The sequence below is a fragment of the Erpetoichthys calabaricus genome, chromosome 15 (genome assembly GCF_900747795.2).
Source record: "Erpetoichthys calabaricus chromosome 15, fErpCal1.3, whole genome shotgun sequence".
Lineage (NCBI taxonomy): Eukaryota > Metazoa > Chordata > Cladistia > Polypteriformes > Polypteridae > Erpetoichthys > Erpetoichthys calabaricus.
Window position 1 is genome coordinate 29,038,998 of NC_041408.2, and position 15,410 is coordinate 29,054,407.

Below are 15,410 nucleotides of genomic sequence, written 5' to 3' on the forward strand. Positions count from 1 at the left end.
ACTATCAGAGCAACATGGGCTCTCATAACACCTGAGCAGTGCCACAGACTGATCGACTCCATGCCATGCCGCATTGCTGCAGTAATCCAGGCCAAAGGAGCCCCAACTAAATATTGAGTGCTGTACATGCTCATACTTTTCATGTTCATACCTTTCAGTTGGCCAACATTTCTAAAAATCCTTTTTTTGCATTGGTCTTAATTGATATTCTAATTTTCCGAGATACTGAATTTGGGACTTTCATTAGTTGTCAGTTATAATCACCAACATTAAAAGAAATAAACATTTGAAATGCATCAGTCTGTGTGTAATGAATGAATCTAATATACAAGTTTCACTTTTTGAATTGAATTACTGAAATAAATCAACTTTGTCATGATATTCTAATATTATGACCAGCACCTGTATATAGCTTCAAAATGCAATATAGTTCTGGCCTTCAATAGACAGCTCTCCAGAATTACCATACAAATTAAAGTTTATTGTTAAACAATCACAATCAAAGGCACCAAGTTACAATTTGGACTAATGATTGCTTACACAATAAAACACCGATTTGAAAAGAAAGAACTACAAGCTAGTGCCAGATGTCACAAACACACACCAACTTTCAGTCACTGGCTCTTACTAATGAAGCCTGTTAGGCTTTACATCTTTTTCCCTATTGTTGAAGAAAGAAATGGATCACTTTGAAGGGACACACAAATGAGTTCAGGTAAGAAGAATGAGAAAATTCAGCCTGATATACAGGTAAAGAGGTAACATTACATTCAACTTGTCCTTACACTGATGGAATAGAGAGAGATACTTTACAGTTGCAAGCTGAATATCTAAATAATCACCACTGTATTTAGCCGAAACAGAATCCAGACTGAATATACACATTTACCTATTTCCAGCAACTCAACTGAAATTAAACTGATTTCTGTTGCTTTCTACTGTAAAATAAACTTCAAAGTAATGTTTTACTAATTGCTAAAAAGATACAAAATGTTGCAGAATACTAATAAAAAAGATCAAATTGCATACCACACACGTACACATCCATTTACTAAAGCCTGGTATTCCTGATCAATGAGAGAAGAACATGGCCACTGTGATTAGTGCTAGAAGTGCTTGCTAGGAGTGGTGTTACTTATGGTAACTATACATTTAAATAAAAAAGGAAAAATCCATAAAGATGTTCTCAAAACCAAAAAGGAAGACATTCAAACCCAGATCGTATTTACTTTCAAAATGTTTATTAAATTAAGTAATTAACACAGATACACAGCCTAGAGACAGTATAGGAGGTATTTGGTTTCAGTCCATAATATTTCACTCCGATCTTAAGCTTGGCCTGCTGTACAAAACACCAAGTTCTTGGATGCTTCTCTGTTTATTTAATATGCCAACTTTTTACCGTGTGTTAACCTGTGGAAAGATAGAGAAAAAAAATTACATACATACATAAACAACATTTAATGCCTTTACATGCACATTAGTAACACTTTAACAGAAATCTGGTTGTCAAAATGCCATGTAAACCTTTATTCCAGTTTGACCAACTGGGTTGATGGTCTGTGAGAAACCTGGTTAACAAACGTATGTTTCTCCATGAGAAACGTGTCATTTGGCCACGTAAACCCTTAAATCAGGTTAAAGTTAAATATTCTGTAGTCTGCACATGCGCACTGCACTCTGTTCACCTGCTTAGAGACCATGCTGTCAGCAGCCACAGGTAGAAGTATCCACAAGATCAATTTCCTAAGGCAAATGCTCAGGCAATCACATTATCTCTTCTCCTGTTTGAAATACACTGTCTCAGCATTTCAGAAATTTGCTAAATCCGTGTTGATAAGCTGAATGTACAGTGTACAATTCCAGGAGCAGATTTGGGTCAGTAACATGCAGTGGCATTGCTTTATGCCAGATCTCAAGTGTCCAGCCTCTCATCTTCTAGTGCTGGCCCCACCCAATCCCCTCCAACCTGGCCTATGGACTTAGGCTTCCAGTTCCAGATCCCCAAGAGCCCAGCCCTGCTTCCTCTCATTGTGCATTCTGACTTGCATGGAGGACTGCTCCACCTCCCTACCACTTTTCCATCTAACACATACGGTATGTGGAAGTAATGGCATTATTAGAAATTGTGAGCTAATCCCCTAATAAGTGCTGAAGCCAGCGACACAGCTGGTATCAAGTTCAAAGTATTATGTAGTCAGACTGAGTAATCTAACAAAATGTTTCTTTTTTTATTGAAGAAAAAATATCTGGGTTATTATTATCAAAGCAGCACTGGGTGTAAGGCAACGTTGTTCCTCTACATTCTTCATTCATACAGCCAAGGAAAAAATAGTGTGCTGCATGCAATCCAATAACATTTTCATATGCTTTATGCTTGTCTTTGGATTCACGGCAGCCAATAATGACGTTTAAACCTTTTTTATGCAGTTTAATGACATTGGAGCACCTGGGAAAGGGAAAACTCCAATAGTGCACCTGCCTATGTAAATGCGGATTTTTAAGAAACCAGGTTACTCAACCTAACCCAGTTTTGTGTGTGCTTGTAAAACGCGGTGATTCTTAGCAACTCACACAGTTAAAGGAATTTAACTTTAAGATTAGGCTACTAAGGATAGGAATACATTTTTATATAGACCCTTTGTAAACTTTCAATAACTGATCAATATAAAGAGAACATTACATAAAAATAATTTTACAGAAAGCATGAACTAGGTTTCCACTGTAAAATGTTTTTTTTTTTTTTCTAGAACAAACACTTGCTAGTAAATAATACTCACCACGTCGTCTATTTTGAGAATGCTACGCACAGTCTCAGTGGCCAAAGACAATGCACTGATGGAAACCAGCAGAGGCTGCACAACCAGCTCCTCTAAGATGTTTGAAATGCCCCCCTGTAACATAAAAGGTTTAAAACAGTGTCTCAGTTCAGAGGTTTTAAATATTGTCCAATAAAGTAACCTGAGGGAGCAATTAGAAATAAAATTTCATTTGGGGCCATAGGTCTCCTGGTTTCTTCTTTCAAAAACATTTACAATTATTTCCCACAGCCTACTTTGCATTAATGTCAATCTAAAAATGAACATGTGCTTGTTTATGTTATGTATGGAGATCAGCGTTTTCCTTATATTAATTAAATTATGTTCTATTATTTCATTTGAACTTTAATTTTTGGTTACCATTTTCCAGTGCAAGTAGATAAAGTGCCAGACCCAAAACATGTTAAAAGCTAGCTCAGTGGCACCTATGTGCTCCCCAGAAGTGTTTGGACTCTAGCACAGATAATAGGGTAGAGAAGCCAGTTTGGTATGTTGACACCACAAGCCTCACCTGGAAAAGCAGATGTAGATTAAAGGCAATAATACTGTGGCTTGACAAATAATTATTGTCTTTTTTATTAAACAAGAGAGCACAATACTAATAATAGGTTTCCCAACTTTACCACACAACTTCATGAAACAGGAGTCTAAAACTCCCCAAACCCCACCTCTCCATCATCCAAATTTATGCATTGGCAACTTATGCAAGCATACTGCTCTCTGAAACCAGAATGTGAGATACCACCTAACTTAAGATGAAGAATCTTTTCAAATAATTCTATACATTGTATATCAATAGTTACTATTTTAGGGGTGGAGCTGAAATTTTACATAACCATTTTTTAATAATTTTGTTAGAAGTATAATGATAAATTTGTCCTTTTTAATAAATACAAATGATCTGTACCAATCTTCTGTAAGTAAAATGCTGTTAACTACCAATTTAAAGGAATACTCTACTCAAAAATGATTTTATATGTTACTTATCCCCTGTATTGAGAAATATTACATAAGAGATTCTCAAAAATGGGACTCATGGAAGAGACTTTTTGAACTGAAGATAGGACTCTTAACCAACAAATAAATGAAAAAGTCCTTCTGTAAGTTTGAGTTTACTGTTTACATAACCCCTGATAATTTAAAAACTATTGTAGATGTCACATGGGCTGGACGGACATACTGGCCAGGAAAGGAAGCAGACCTGGAAGGAAGAGATGGACAGACAGCCCCTACAGAAGTAGAGAGGTCACTAGGGAACTGTTATTCCCCCAGCATGCTAGATGGCAACATTCCCAAATATCCCCACCCAGTGGGAAGCCAGCAGGGCATGCCAGGAAATATAGTCTGGCAGGGCAGCCCTGCTGGGGTCACGGGGTGCCGCAAGAGGGAATACCAGGGAAACTATCTCCCTGCTCAAATAATGGACTTCCGTGTGACCCGGAAGTACTTCCATCAGGCAATCACCCTGGCACCGGAAGTACTCCCGGGTCTGTAATAAAAGGGACCGCACTCCCTTACTCAGGCGAGTTGGAGCTGGGTGGTAAAGAGCCAACACTCGACTGGAAGAGGGCAGTGCACTGGTGAGAGAGAGAGGGACCAGTTTTTGTGATACTTTTGGAGGTAGATCAAGGACTGTGTTTTTGTGATCGTGTTGGGGATTGGGGCTCACTAACACACTATTTAAACAACATTTTAGCAAAAAAAAAAAAAAAAAATATCTATTTTGAATGTTTTGAGCTAGCAACATGAGTAAATGAGAGATTCTCTGCCCTCCAACCACACCCCATTTGAGAATCTCTCTTATTTTGCACTTTCTCCAAGAAAACATAACTTTTCCTCTGCCACCACTGTGCACAGGGTAATAAACATAAAAAAAAAATGGTTGGGTGGAGTATTCCTTTAACACAATCAATGACTACCTATCGTTTCACAATGGTGATTAGAAGTTAAAATTTTTTAGATTGCAGTCAATGGTTCCCTATTTTAAAAAGCTAAAAATAGAAAGTGCAGCACAAGAAAAATTGAGTTTTAAAGCAAAATACAACATAAAATGGTATTCCAGCACTGTGGATAATTTAATCCAGATTCTGAGTGGTTCTTTTTTGAAACCTCATGTTTTTAGACCAACAGCTTTAGGCACTTCTTTTAGCAAGTTTATAAATAATGAATCGTGGAGAGCCTATTGATTAAGGAAGATGTTTAAGCCATAGATAAAGAATCAAAAGGTAAGAATCATCAAGGACTGGAAGAGCCATTTGCTAGTTACTTTAAGTTATTATTTATTGAATGTTTACCTATTTATTAGTGCATAGTCTAAGGGAGGTTCTTATGCCCCCCATAAGTTGAATTGAATTGGTATATTCTAACTATTTCTAGCCTCTCCAACTATAGATTACCTCAGTTAGTGACTGAGGGCACACGGTTTTAAATCGTGCCTTAACATGTCCTATGCACGAAAGTTAACATGCTCTACTGAACGTGCAGTACCATATGTTTAGAGTGTACTGAAGGTGAAATAAAGCATCTTTAAGTATAGAAACAACTGAAGTTTGACAAGAAAAGCTAAGTTGAGAAAAGAAACATTTTTCCTCTTTTTTTGCCTTTTATTCTATGTGTGTAACAACCTTTTTTCTTTATTCTTATGTGGACTATTTGCTTTGAATTTTCACTAAATCTTTTAAAACAAACTTTTGTACCGAGAGATCTTTTGGCATGCGTTTGACCCATGCTTGATCCTGCCTTACGCACCAACAGCTACTATGATAAAGAAATGGCAAAACCTTCAGGAAAAATGAATCCTGCTAGATGGATAGAATGTCAAAACAGAATGCAAATTTCATGATTATTCCTTATAAAACAGTTTTTATTTCCCCAGATTCACTTTGTTGGGATATGGGCATGAACATGAATATCACCTACAGTAAGGAAAATTCATAATCCTTAAGTTACCAGTTAGCTTGTGGTTCTGTTGGGTAATTCTGTAAAAAAATCCACATCTACATAGAATCTGGGGGGGTCTACTTTGCCTATACCAACCGGACATATCCTAAAATCGGTCTATAATATTTTTTGAATAAATGAGAACTTGCACTGAAATAATCTCAAGAACTAGATATTGTGTACAGTACTAAAAGTGTATATGAAAGACCAAAACAAATATATGATTTTTTTTTATATCCATGACTATTGTCATTTTTACCTTTTCTATCCAACATCCTCCAACCCTTTGTGCTGGTGACTGATTAGTTAACTTTTGTGTCTAATTATTTTACCAACTGATTACTTATTGAGCTAATGGTTCTTATGGTTTACTAGAAATAACAATTTATTATTATAAGCCATTTTGTTTCAAAACTGCAAGAACCAACACTGACTAAGAATTTACACACTACTGACAGTGCTAAACAAAAAACACAATCATACCAAGGCCAACTTATTGAAAGAAAAAAAAATTATGAAATAGATTGTCACTCTAATAGGAAAGTAATCTATCTTCCTTGATAACCTACCTTTCGAACATTAATGCCAGCAGTCTTTTCACCCTGTGAATGTCTGTTTCTCAGTTCAGTGACAGTAGATATTGGATTCAGGCCAGCATTTTCTGCAAGAGTGGATGGAATGACTTCAAGGGCATCACCATAAGCTCGAACACAGCATGCCTCCATGCCACTTAGTGTTCGAGCATATTCTGCCAAACGCAGAGCCAGTTCAATTTCTGGAGCTCCACCACCAGCAATCAGAGCCCTGTCAAAATAAGAATTATACTCTGCTTATGGAAGTTTAAAATAATATACATTTCCTTGTATTTGAATTTTTTGTTATGTAACAGAATTATACTGTGCACGGTCTCATGTTATCTTAAGTTTAGTTCTAATACAATGAACCATCCCTTGTATTATTCAAAGACCGTAATCTAACCTAAAGTAGGATTGGTGTTGGGGGTACACCCTGCTGGATTTTTTTTTTTTGATCATTTCTACTCACTTTGGGTAAAAACCAGATGCCAAACCTACAGATAAGGTGGGCCAGGAATAAATCCATGACTATTATGAAGTATGATTTCAATACCATTCACTATAACATGCAATGTACTGTAAAAACATGTTTTGACAAAAAGGTAATGCATTAATTTGCTGTTTGTCTTGTTTGCACAACACTCAAATATTTAAATACAGTATCTGCTGCTACTCTCAGATTTCAAATATTCACCAGCTCCTTTATTAAAGAAACGCACACAATGAAGTACTGGTGGAACACAGTGGAATAGTAACAGTGCAACAAAAACAGTAATAGTTAAATCTGTGTGAAGAAATCTTGTGACATTTATAGTATTTTGTCCAAATAAAAGCAAGCTTCACGACAACATAGCAAACTCACTCATGAAAATGTAGTACAGCAAGTGAAAGTGAAAACTGTAACATCTTACCTTGACAAAAGAAAAAACTCTGGATTGTGCTTGCACATTGTAAAATGAAAAACATTTTTTCTGGTAATTTTAAAAGTACTCCATGTTTGTTCAATTAAAATGTTTTTCTGAATTTTCACTTTAAGTTATTGTCAAAATAGTATTAACAGATAACCACTTTATTTTAGATACATTTTGCATGTAGTTTACAATTATCAGTTTCTCTTTTTGATGTTGTTATGATTGTATTTTACAATGTGTAGTTAAGACCTGTCCACAAACACACACTCACTTCAAAAATGTAATTCTCTTAGAAAAAGGAAAAAAAAAAAAAACATAATTGGAAAATATACATTTTTTGCTTCTAGACTAATCAAAAAGGAAATTTAATAATCTCACCTCTTCTTTACTAAGCAACGGATCACACATAGAGCATCATGAATGGAGCGCTCAGCCTCTTCAATGACAAGTTTGTTGGATCCACGAACAACAATGCTAACCGTTTTTCCAGGATTAGTACAACCAGTAATCTTAAAGAAAGTAAGAATGTAGATGAGAACAAAATTAGTGTAAGATAAGGGACCCCTGAAGAGAGGGGGGGGGGGGGGGGGGGGAAGGAAAAAGGAAAATTACTCTGATGCAATGACTCAAATGCTGTGTTTTTAAAAGCTTTGTCAAGTTAAAGCTTGTTCTATTAAAAAGTGGTTGTTTCAAAACAAGTTCAGATGTTCATATTAAAATGCCCAGGTTTTCATTGCTGGTAAACTTCACATTAAATATAACATTTCTGTTCTTTTTCAATGTATTACCACCTCACTAAAATGAACACTTTAAATGACGATGTTACCTCAACAAAGGAAATGGATATGGCAAAGAACCTCCTTGGAGGTATAAAATAAACAATGACTTTGTTTTCACTAAATTAGAAGAACACGTTTAATTCAACTCCCCCTTTCCTGGTTTATCAGTTCTTGTTCTAGCCATTGACAGTAAAGAAAAGCTAAATGCACAAACTTTATTTTAAACTTAGTGCAATTAATATGAAATTGATCCTTCTGGTTCTAAAGGGTCTGCACACTTTTTGTTTGGTATATTTCTGCACTCACATTGCATGGGTTACTTGTTGGCTTTGAGATTTCATTGAATGACAGTTATCCTGTATATCTGATGCCAAGCAATTGCCCACCGAAGCAGCTTATGCAAGTATTTAAGAATAAGGGCTGGGATATAAATGCCACGCGATGAGTACACTTGCAGCCGCTGTTGCGTGTGTGCTTTATATAAATCTAAAGAATTCCAACAGGTGGCAGTACGAGACATCAACATTGTGAAAAAACAAATGTCCATTTTCTCTGTGTTGTAAGTTAATAGAAGAAAGATGCTGAAGATAAAAATTCTTTGCATTCTGAAGCTGTTGCGCAAAAAAAAAAAAAAAAAAGCTACAGCAACACAGAGGATGGTATGCGAGACCTTGTATTGCTAATGTGAGAAATCAAAGAAAAGCACCACGAATACTTTTGTATGTCAGCAATCAAGTTTGAAGATTTGCTTCACCACACCGAACCATTCAAACATCAAAGCATGCACGTTCATCCTGTTGGAGCTACAATGCGGCTTGCCATCATAATGTGTTGTTATCTTGCGAATCCCCTCTTCTTTTCTCAGACATTTTGCACTTTGCACAACATTACTGTCTCACATTTTCTTCCAATTCATCTTGCACGTTTCCACATCCACTTTTGATGCCAGCTGTTCTGATAGGCATGTCACTATGAAGGTGCTGATAGCAAATAATGATGTGGATGTCAAGTACCAAAACCAGAACACAGACACACACCCCTTAAATTTTTGCTGGTACGGCAACTTGTGCATGCATCATGTTAATTTCTGACTATGTGCTCAGAGGACACGTCAAAAAAAGCAATGGAAATGTGGCAGCTGTGAAGCGTGTACATAAGCATTCTGAGCGTCAGGTATGAACCCAGCCTAAGGGTAATGTTCAAAGCAGCAAAGAGTTTGATACATGACTGACAAGAAGTGTGCCCCTGCTTTTCTGTCCAACAACTAATTCATTTTTTGAATCAATATTCATACCGTGGGTGGCCAAGCAAGGTGAATACTTTCCCCAAATAGGATTACTTTACAGATATACCATCAGTGTTAAAAGGTAAACACAATTTATTGTAATACACAAGCAGCCATTTAACACAACAAAAGCAACTTTTAAAGCTAAGTAAGCATTTCCTTAAATGTTTGCTCACACAGATACATGGATAACTAATGACTGTCAATGGTCACAGGAAAGGTACTTGACATCAGGCAATAAAGATATCTCATGCTTATAGTACTCGGAAATTTTCATTCAAGTACCTTTACTAACATCCTCTAGATAGCGGGTGTGTGCCCAAATGCATCTCAGACAGGAGATTAGTTAATACTTTAATGTTTTTAGAGGTACCCACATGATTCTCCTTCAGAGTCATCTTCATCACACTGGGTAGATGCGAAATAACCATCCATTATGATGTAAAATAGTCATTTCCAAATACAATTTTTCTTCCGTACACTGCCTTGGGTCTTGGTACAGTGGTTTCTAACCACTGTAGTCATTAAAATTTCTTCTTATTAAAACTCTAAAGAGTAGGCAGAGAATTGTTTTTCATTGGGACCGTAAGCAGCCATCATCTAACAGAATTAACAGAATTAATGTTACGGTACCACCTACTATGTGATGAATCATGCTGTATGAGTTTTTTCCATATTTTTCACTGAAAAACGCATCATTTACAGTGCATCCAGAAAGTATTCACAGCACATCACTTTTTCCACATTTTGTTATGTTACAGCCTTATTCCAAAATGGATTAAATTCATTTTTTTCCTCAGAATTCTACACACAACACCCCATAATGACAACATGAAAAAAGTTTACTTGAGATTTTTGCAAATTTATTAAAAATAAAAAAACCGAGAAAGCACATGTACATAAGTATTCACAGCCTTTGCCATGAAGCTCAAAATTGAGCTCAGGTGCATCCTGTTTCTCCTAATCATCCTTGAGATGTTTCTGCAGCTTAATTGGAGTCCACCTGTGGTAAATTCAGTTGACTGGACATGATTTGGAAAGGCACACACCTGTCTATATAAGGTCCCGCAGTTGACAGTTCATGTCAGAGCACAAACCAAGCATGAAGTCAAAGGAATTGTCTGTAGACCTCTGAGACAGGATTGTATTGAGGCACAAATCTGGGAAGGTTACAGAAAAATTTCTGCTGCTTTGGAGGTCCCAATGAGCACAGTGGCCTCCGTCATCCATAAGTGGAAGAAGTTCGAAACCACCAGGTCTCTTCCTAGAGCTGGCCGGCCATCTAAACTGAGCGATCGGGGGGAGAAGGGCCTTAGTCACTCTGTGGAGAGAGGAGAACCTTCCAGAATGACAACCGTCTCTGTAGCAATCCACCACTCAGGCCTGTATGGTAGAGTGGCAAGACGGAAGCCACTCCTTAGTAAAAGGCACATGGCAGCCCGCCTGGAGTTTGCCAAAAGGCACCTGAAGGACTCTCAGACCATGAGAAAGAAAATTCTCTGGTCTGATGAGACAAAGATTGAACTCTTTGGTGTGAATGCCAGGCATCATGTTTGGAGGAAACCAGGCACCACTCATCACCAGGCCAATACCATCCCTAAAGTGAAGCATGGTGGTGGCAACATCATGCTGTGGGGATGTTTTTCAGCGGCAGGAACTGGGAGACTAGTCAGGATAAAGGGAAAGTTGATTGCAGCAATGTACAGAGACATCCTGGATGATAACCTGCTCCAGAGCGCTCTTGACCTCAGACTTGGGCGACGGTTCATCTTTCAGCAGGACAACGACCCTAAGCACACAGCCAAGATATCAAAGGTGTGGCTTCAGGACAACTCTGTGAACGTCCTTGAGTGGCCCAGCCAGAGCCCAGACTTGAATCCGATTGAACATCTCTGGAGAGATCTTAAAATGGGCTGTGCAACCGACGCTTCCCATCCAACCTGATGGAGCTTAAGAGGTGCTGCAAAGAGGAATGGGCGGAAACTGGCCAAGGATAGGTGTGCCAAGCTTGTGGCATCATATTCAAAAAGACTTGAGGCTGTAATTGCTGCCAAAGGTGCATCGACAAAGTATTGAGCAAAGGCTGTGAATACTTATGTATATGTGATTTCTCAGTTTTTTATTTTTAATAAATTTGCAAAAACCTAAAGTAAACTTTTTTCACATTGTCATTATGGGGTGTTGTGTGTAGAATTCTGAGGAAAAAAATGAATTTAATTCATTTTGGAATAAGGCTGTAACATAACAAAATGTGGAAAAAGTGATGCGCTGTGAATACTTTCCGGATGCACTGTAGATGTACTTGACATCTTCTTGGCTCTACATTGTTTCAACCTTCAACCACAGGACTCTATATTCCAAGTGATTTGGGCCAGAATACTGCTACTAGATGCCTGGTCTCAAGTGTGCTCAATGAATTGCAAAGATAGAGGAATATGCAAACTCCACACTGAAAATGGCCAGGCCAATATCTGAACCTAGAAACCTGGATCCATGAAGATGCAGGACTATCTACAATGCTACCACGTTGCCATGTGAAGATGGCCAGAGTCATCAGATGTGCATGGCAAGATTAGACATTTGATATTCTAAAAGCAGGCAGAAATAATCTAATCAGGTGTTTCATTACAGACAATGGAATGAGAGATGCAAATATAGAATGAAGTACAAAAATGGAAAAAACATGCAGCAATAGAAAACTTTTGGAAAAACCACGAACAATTTTTTTATTAGCTTCATGAAAGCCAGAATGCACAACTGGTGCTAGATTTAGTCATTGCTAGTTCAAATAAGAATAGAGCTATTTATAAAGCTTACTTATTTCCTTTACCCCAACCAGATTTTACTGTAATCTTGCATTTTTTTATCCAGCGATGTTGGAGAAATAAACTTAATCATCAACATGCTTTCAGGAAGCTACATATTAAATAAGGAAGAACCTGAAGATCACCAGCCAAGACTTCTTGCTTATTTAAATCTTATGAAGAAACTACACAGGAAATTGCACAATTAAAGCCTATTTAGTCTAAGGGGGTGCTTGCAATATGTTAAGAATTGGTAAGCTTTCTTCTAAAGTTTAACTGTACTGTTATTCTTCAGCCTTATTAACGGAAAAATATTACAGATAAAGGATTGCCATTGAAATGCATACCTTGACAAGCTTGCCTGAGCCTTCTAAGTTCACTTCTTCTGCAAGATCAGCTGAACCCAGCATCTCAGGTGTAAATTGATCAATATGAGCAACAGGTTTTGTTCCAATTGTCTAAAATTACAAAATATACACACATATCAACTTTCAGTGCAAGTGTATAAAACTATATTAAGAAATAAATATCCTTCTAAAACACAAGGGAGACCCTGCATGTGTAAAAGAGGTTACTGATCTATCTACTGAATTTCAGGAGATTAAATATCCCCCATCCCAAGTTTAAGCAAGATACTACATCACAAAAATAAGAACATTAAAAAAAATAACCAACCTTGCATATAAATTCTATATCATCTCGCTCAATTTCTTTAATGACCATAATCTTCATCTTATTTAGAAAGTGAAGCGCTAAATCACTTAGAGCATCCCTATAGCAGGGAAAAAAAGGAAAAAAAAAAACAAAACACTGAATCACTTTAATCTTAAGTTACATTTATAACAGAGTTTCACTGGAGTATTTCTAATATATTAAATACATCCAAGCTTATCTTTTGTGTAAACAAAGGCATAACGAAACAAATCCTTCAAAATGAAATGAGACTCCTATTTTGATTCTATGGACTGGTTTATACTTCATGCTCAGAATGCGTATGCGTATGCATCATGGCTGCCACGCGTTCCCAGCATTCATTTGATGTGACCTCTGAGCACGTCCTCAGAAATGAATGCGACATGTGCACAAGTTGCAGTACCAGCAAAAAAATCGGGAGGTATAGTGTGTTCAGAGTCTCTGTTTACAATCAACATGACAGCAAGCCGCTTTACAGATCCTACAGGATCAATGTGTGTGCTTCAATGTTTGATGAATGGTTTCACTGTGGTGAAGCAAAATGCTGACATACAAATGCATTTGTCTCACATACTATCTTCTGGGTTTTTTTTTTGGCACCTTCATAATAGCATCAGAATATACGACAGCATATTAGAGCTACAGAGAAAAAAAATTAGGGACACAAGTCTATTTTTGATTAAAGTGGAAATTTCGCCTTTAACTTCGAAATTTCCACTTTAATCTCATAGCTTTTGTCATTAAAGCAGACCATGTGCTTCTGGGGCTTCCTCCTGAGCGGACTGCAGGGGCAAGCAGCAACTTTCCACACATAACACATTAAATATATGATATTCCAGCTCTATGCACATTTAGAATCCTCAGATGTATACTTCATATCACTTTCATGATGAAATGCATTGAAGTATATTATATTTTACAGATAAGTCAACTTAATTTAAATAATGAATACTATTAATAATTGCACATGCAGGGCTGGCATGGTGGCAAAGCAGCAGTGCTGCTGCCTCACAGTAGGGAGTCATGTCCCTGGTGTTCCCAGCCTGGGGTTTGTATGTTTTCCTGGTGGGTTTCCACAGTGTGCTCTGGTTTCCTTCCAAACATATGCAGGTTTGGGGATTTGGTGATGCTAAAATGACGCTAGTGTATGTGTGTGCTTGCATTCACCTTAAGATGACCTAACCCCCCCCCATCCAGGGATTGTTTCTGCCTCGCCCCCAATGCATGCTGGAATGCGCACGTCCATGGATTGATGGATGTGATCATTTAACATCCATCCTTTTCAGAGATATTGTGGCAAGGTATCCTCGGAATTTAATGGATGTTTCAGGCAATTCACAACAAAGGGAAGTCACTGTGATGATATCTTGCACTGCCACCTGGTGGAATCTTCCAGATTTATGTAAAGTATGCGCTTAAGTATAAACAGTACACCGCTGGTGTAGCAGTAGTGTCTACAGGAACACGCATCGTGTAAATATAAATCCGGCCTAAGAATGTGACCTGTATGAGGGCATCAAACTGTAAATTTTGAAACTAAAACAAAATTTTTCTGACATATTACTCTCTACCAGCACAGCATAGCCAATCAGACACTACATCTTATGACTAAAGTAAGCAAAGACTGTTGCAAAAAAAAAAAATAAAATAAAAATAAATAAATAAATACAGGTCATTAAACTACAAGCAGATGACACTCTTATTGTTGTGTGGATGAATTTATGACTGTGCAGTAACCTGATGCTATGTTATCCACAGATTATAGTAATAGTTAAACACAGCATAAATAAAATTTATAAATACCCAGGTATCTTATTTATACATTTATCATGCATTACAGTGCACTTGGTTAATGGCTTTTGTTTATTTTTCCTTAACCTTTTAACCGCCAACTCCCTAAATATTCCCCATGCCAGGAGAAATCTGAACAATTTTCGTTTTTTTACTTTACATTTATTCAAGCAGTATTTACCTGCTGAAATACCTGCTGAAATGTTTCAAATAAATGGTCAATCAAAGGACGTAGCTTGAACAAGCGGTCACGGTTTGGATCTTTCATATCTGGCTCAGATAACGGGCAGCAGTCCAGTTGAGATGCTGGGGATACACCCACTCATCGCCATCATCCGATGCGTCGTCATTCACAGTATCATGCAGCGCACGTTGCTGATCATCATTGTCGCTAAAATCTTCTTCAGAACTGCTACAATCATGATCAGAATTATTGTCCAAAATCGCCTGCAAAACCTCACTTGAAGTCAGTTTACGTTTCGCCATATTCACAGCTTTCACTTTCGAATCACATGACGTGATCGGCCAATACAAGCGCAGAGTTGTCGAAATACAACGTAGTAATAATACCCACGCCAAACTGTCAGTTATACTACGCGCCAGGCATTCACATAACCACAGGCAAATGTGCCGGATAATTCCGGCAGTAAGGCGTCAGCAATAAAGCTACGATGCCGGATATATCCGGCAGAGGGCGGTTAAGGGGTTAAGAATCAATGGGATTTGCTGTAGATCTAGCACCTGCAAGTCATCAATAATATGAACGTTTACTAAAGTTTTAGACGATGATTAGGAAACTAAAAATGTTTTAAC

The 15,410-nt window shown here is 37.5% G+C and overlaps 1 protein-coding gene across 2 annotated transcripts in view; it reads right to left on the bottom strand.

Moving 5' to 3' along the window:
• Positions 1-1,224: 1,224 nt before the first annotated feature.
• The window catches only part of cct4 (chaperonin containing TCP1, subunit 4 (delta)), a 30,399-nt gene continuing 16,213 nt past the window's right edge, over positions 1,225-15,410 (bottom strand). The window contains exons 9-14 of one of the 2 annotated variants that reach the window (XM_028820115.2): positions 12,789-12,885; positions 12,461-12,571; positions 7,624-7,754; positions 6,329-6,563; positions 2,781-2,894; positions 1,225-1,413 (exon numbers count right to left, since the gene is read on the bottom strand). In XM_028820115.2, the coding sequence (XP_028675948.2) occupies positions 1,399-1,413; positions 2,781-2,894; positions 6,329-6,563; positions 7,624-7,754; positions 12,461-12,571; positions 12,789-12,885 (703 nt within the window). In that variant the 3' untranslated portion in view covers positions 1,225-1,398. Of the gene's footprint in view, positions 1,414-2,759; positions 2,895-6,328; positions 6,564-7,623; positions 7,755-12,460; positions 12,572-12,788; positions 12,886-15,410 lie in introns of both variants that reach the window. The other variant, XM_051919689.1, reaches the window with a different exon arrangement.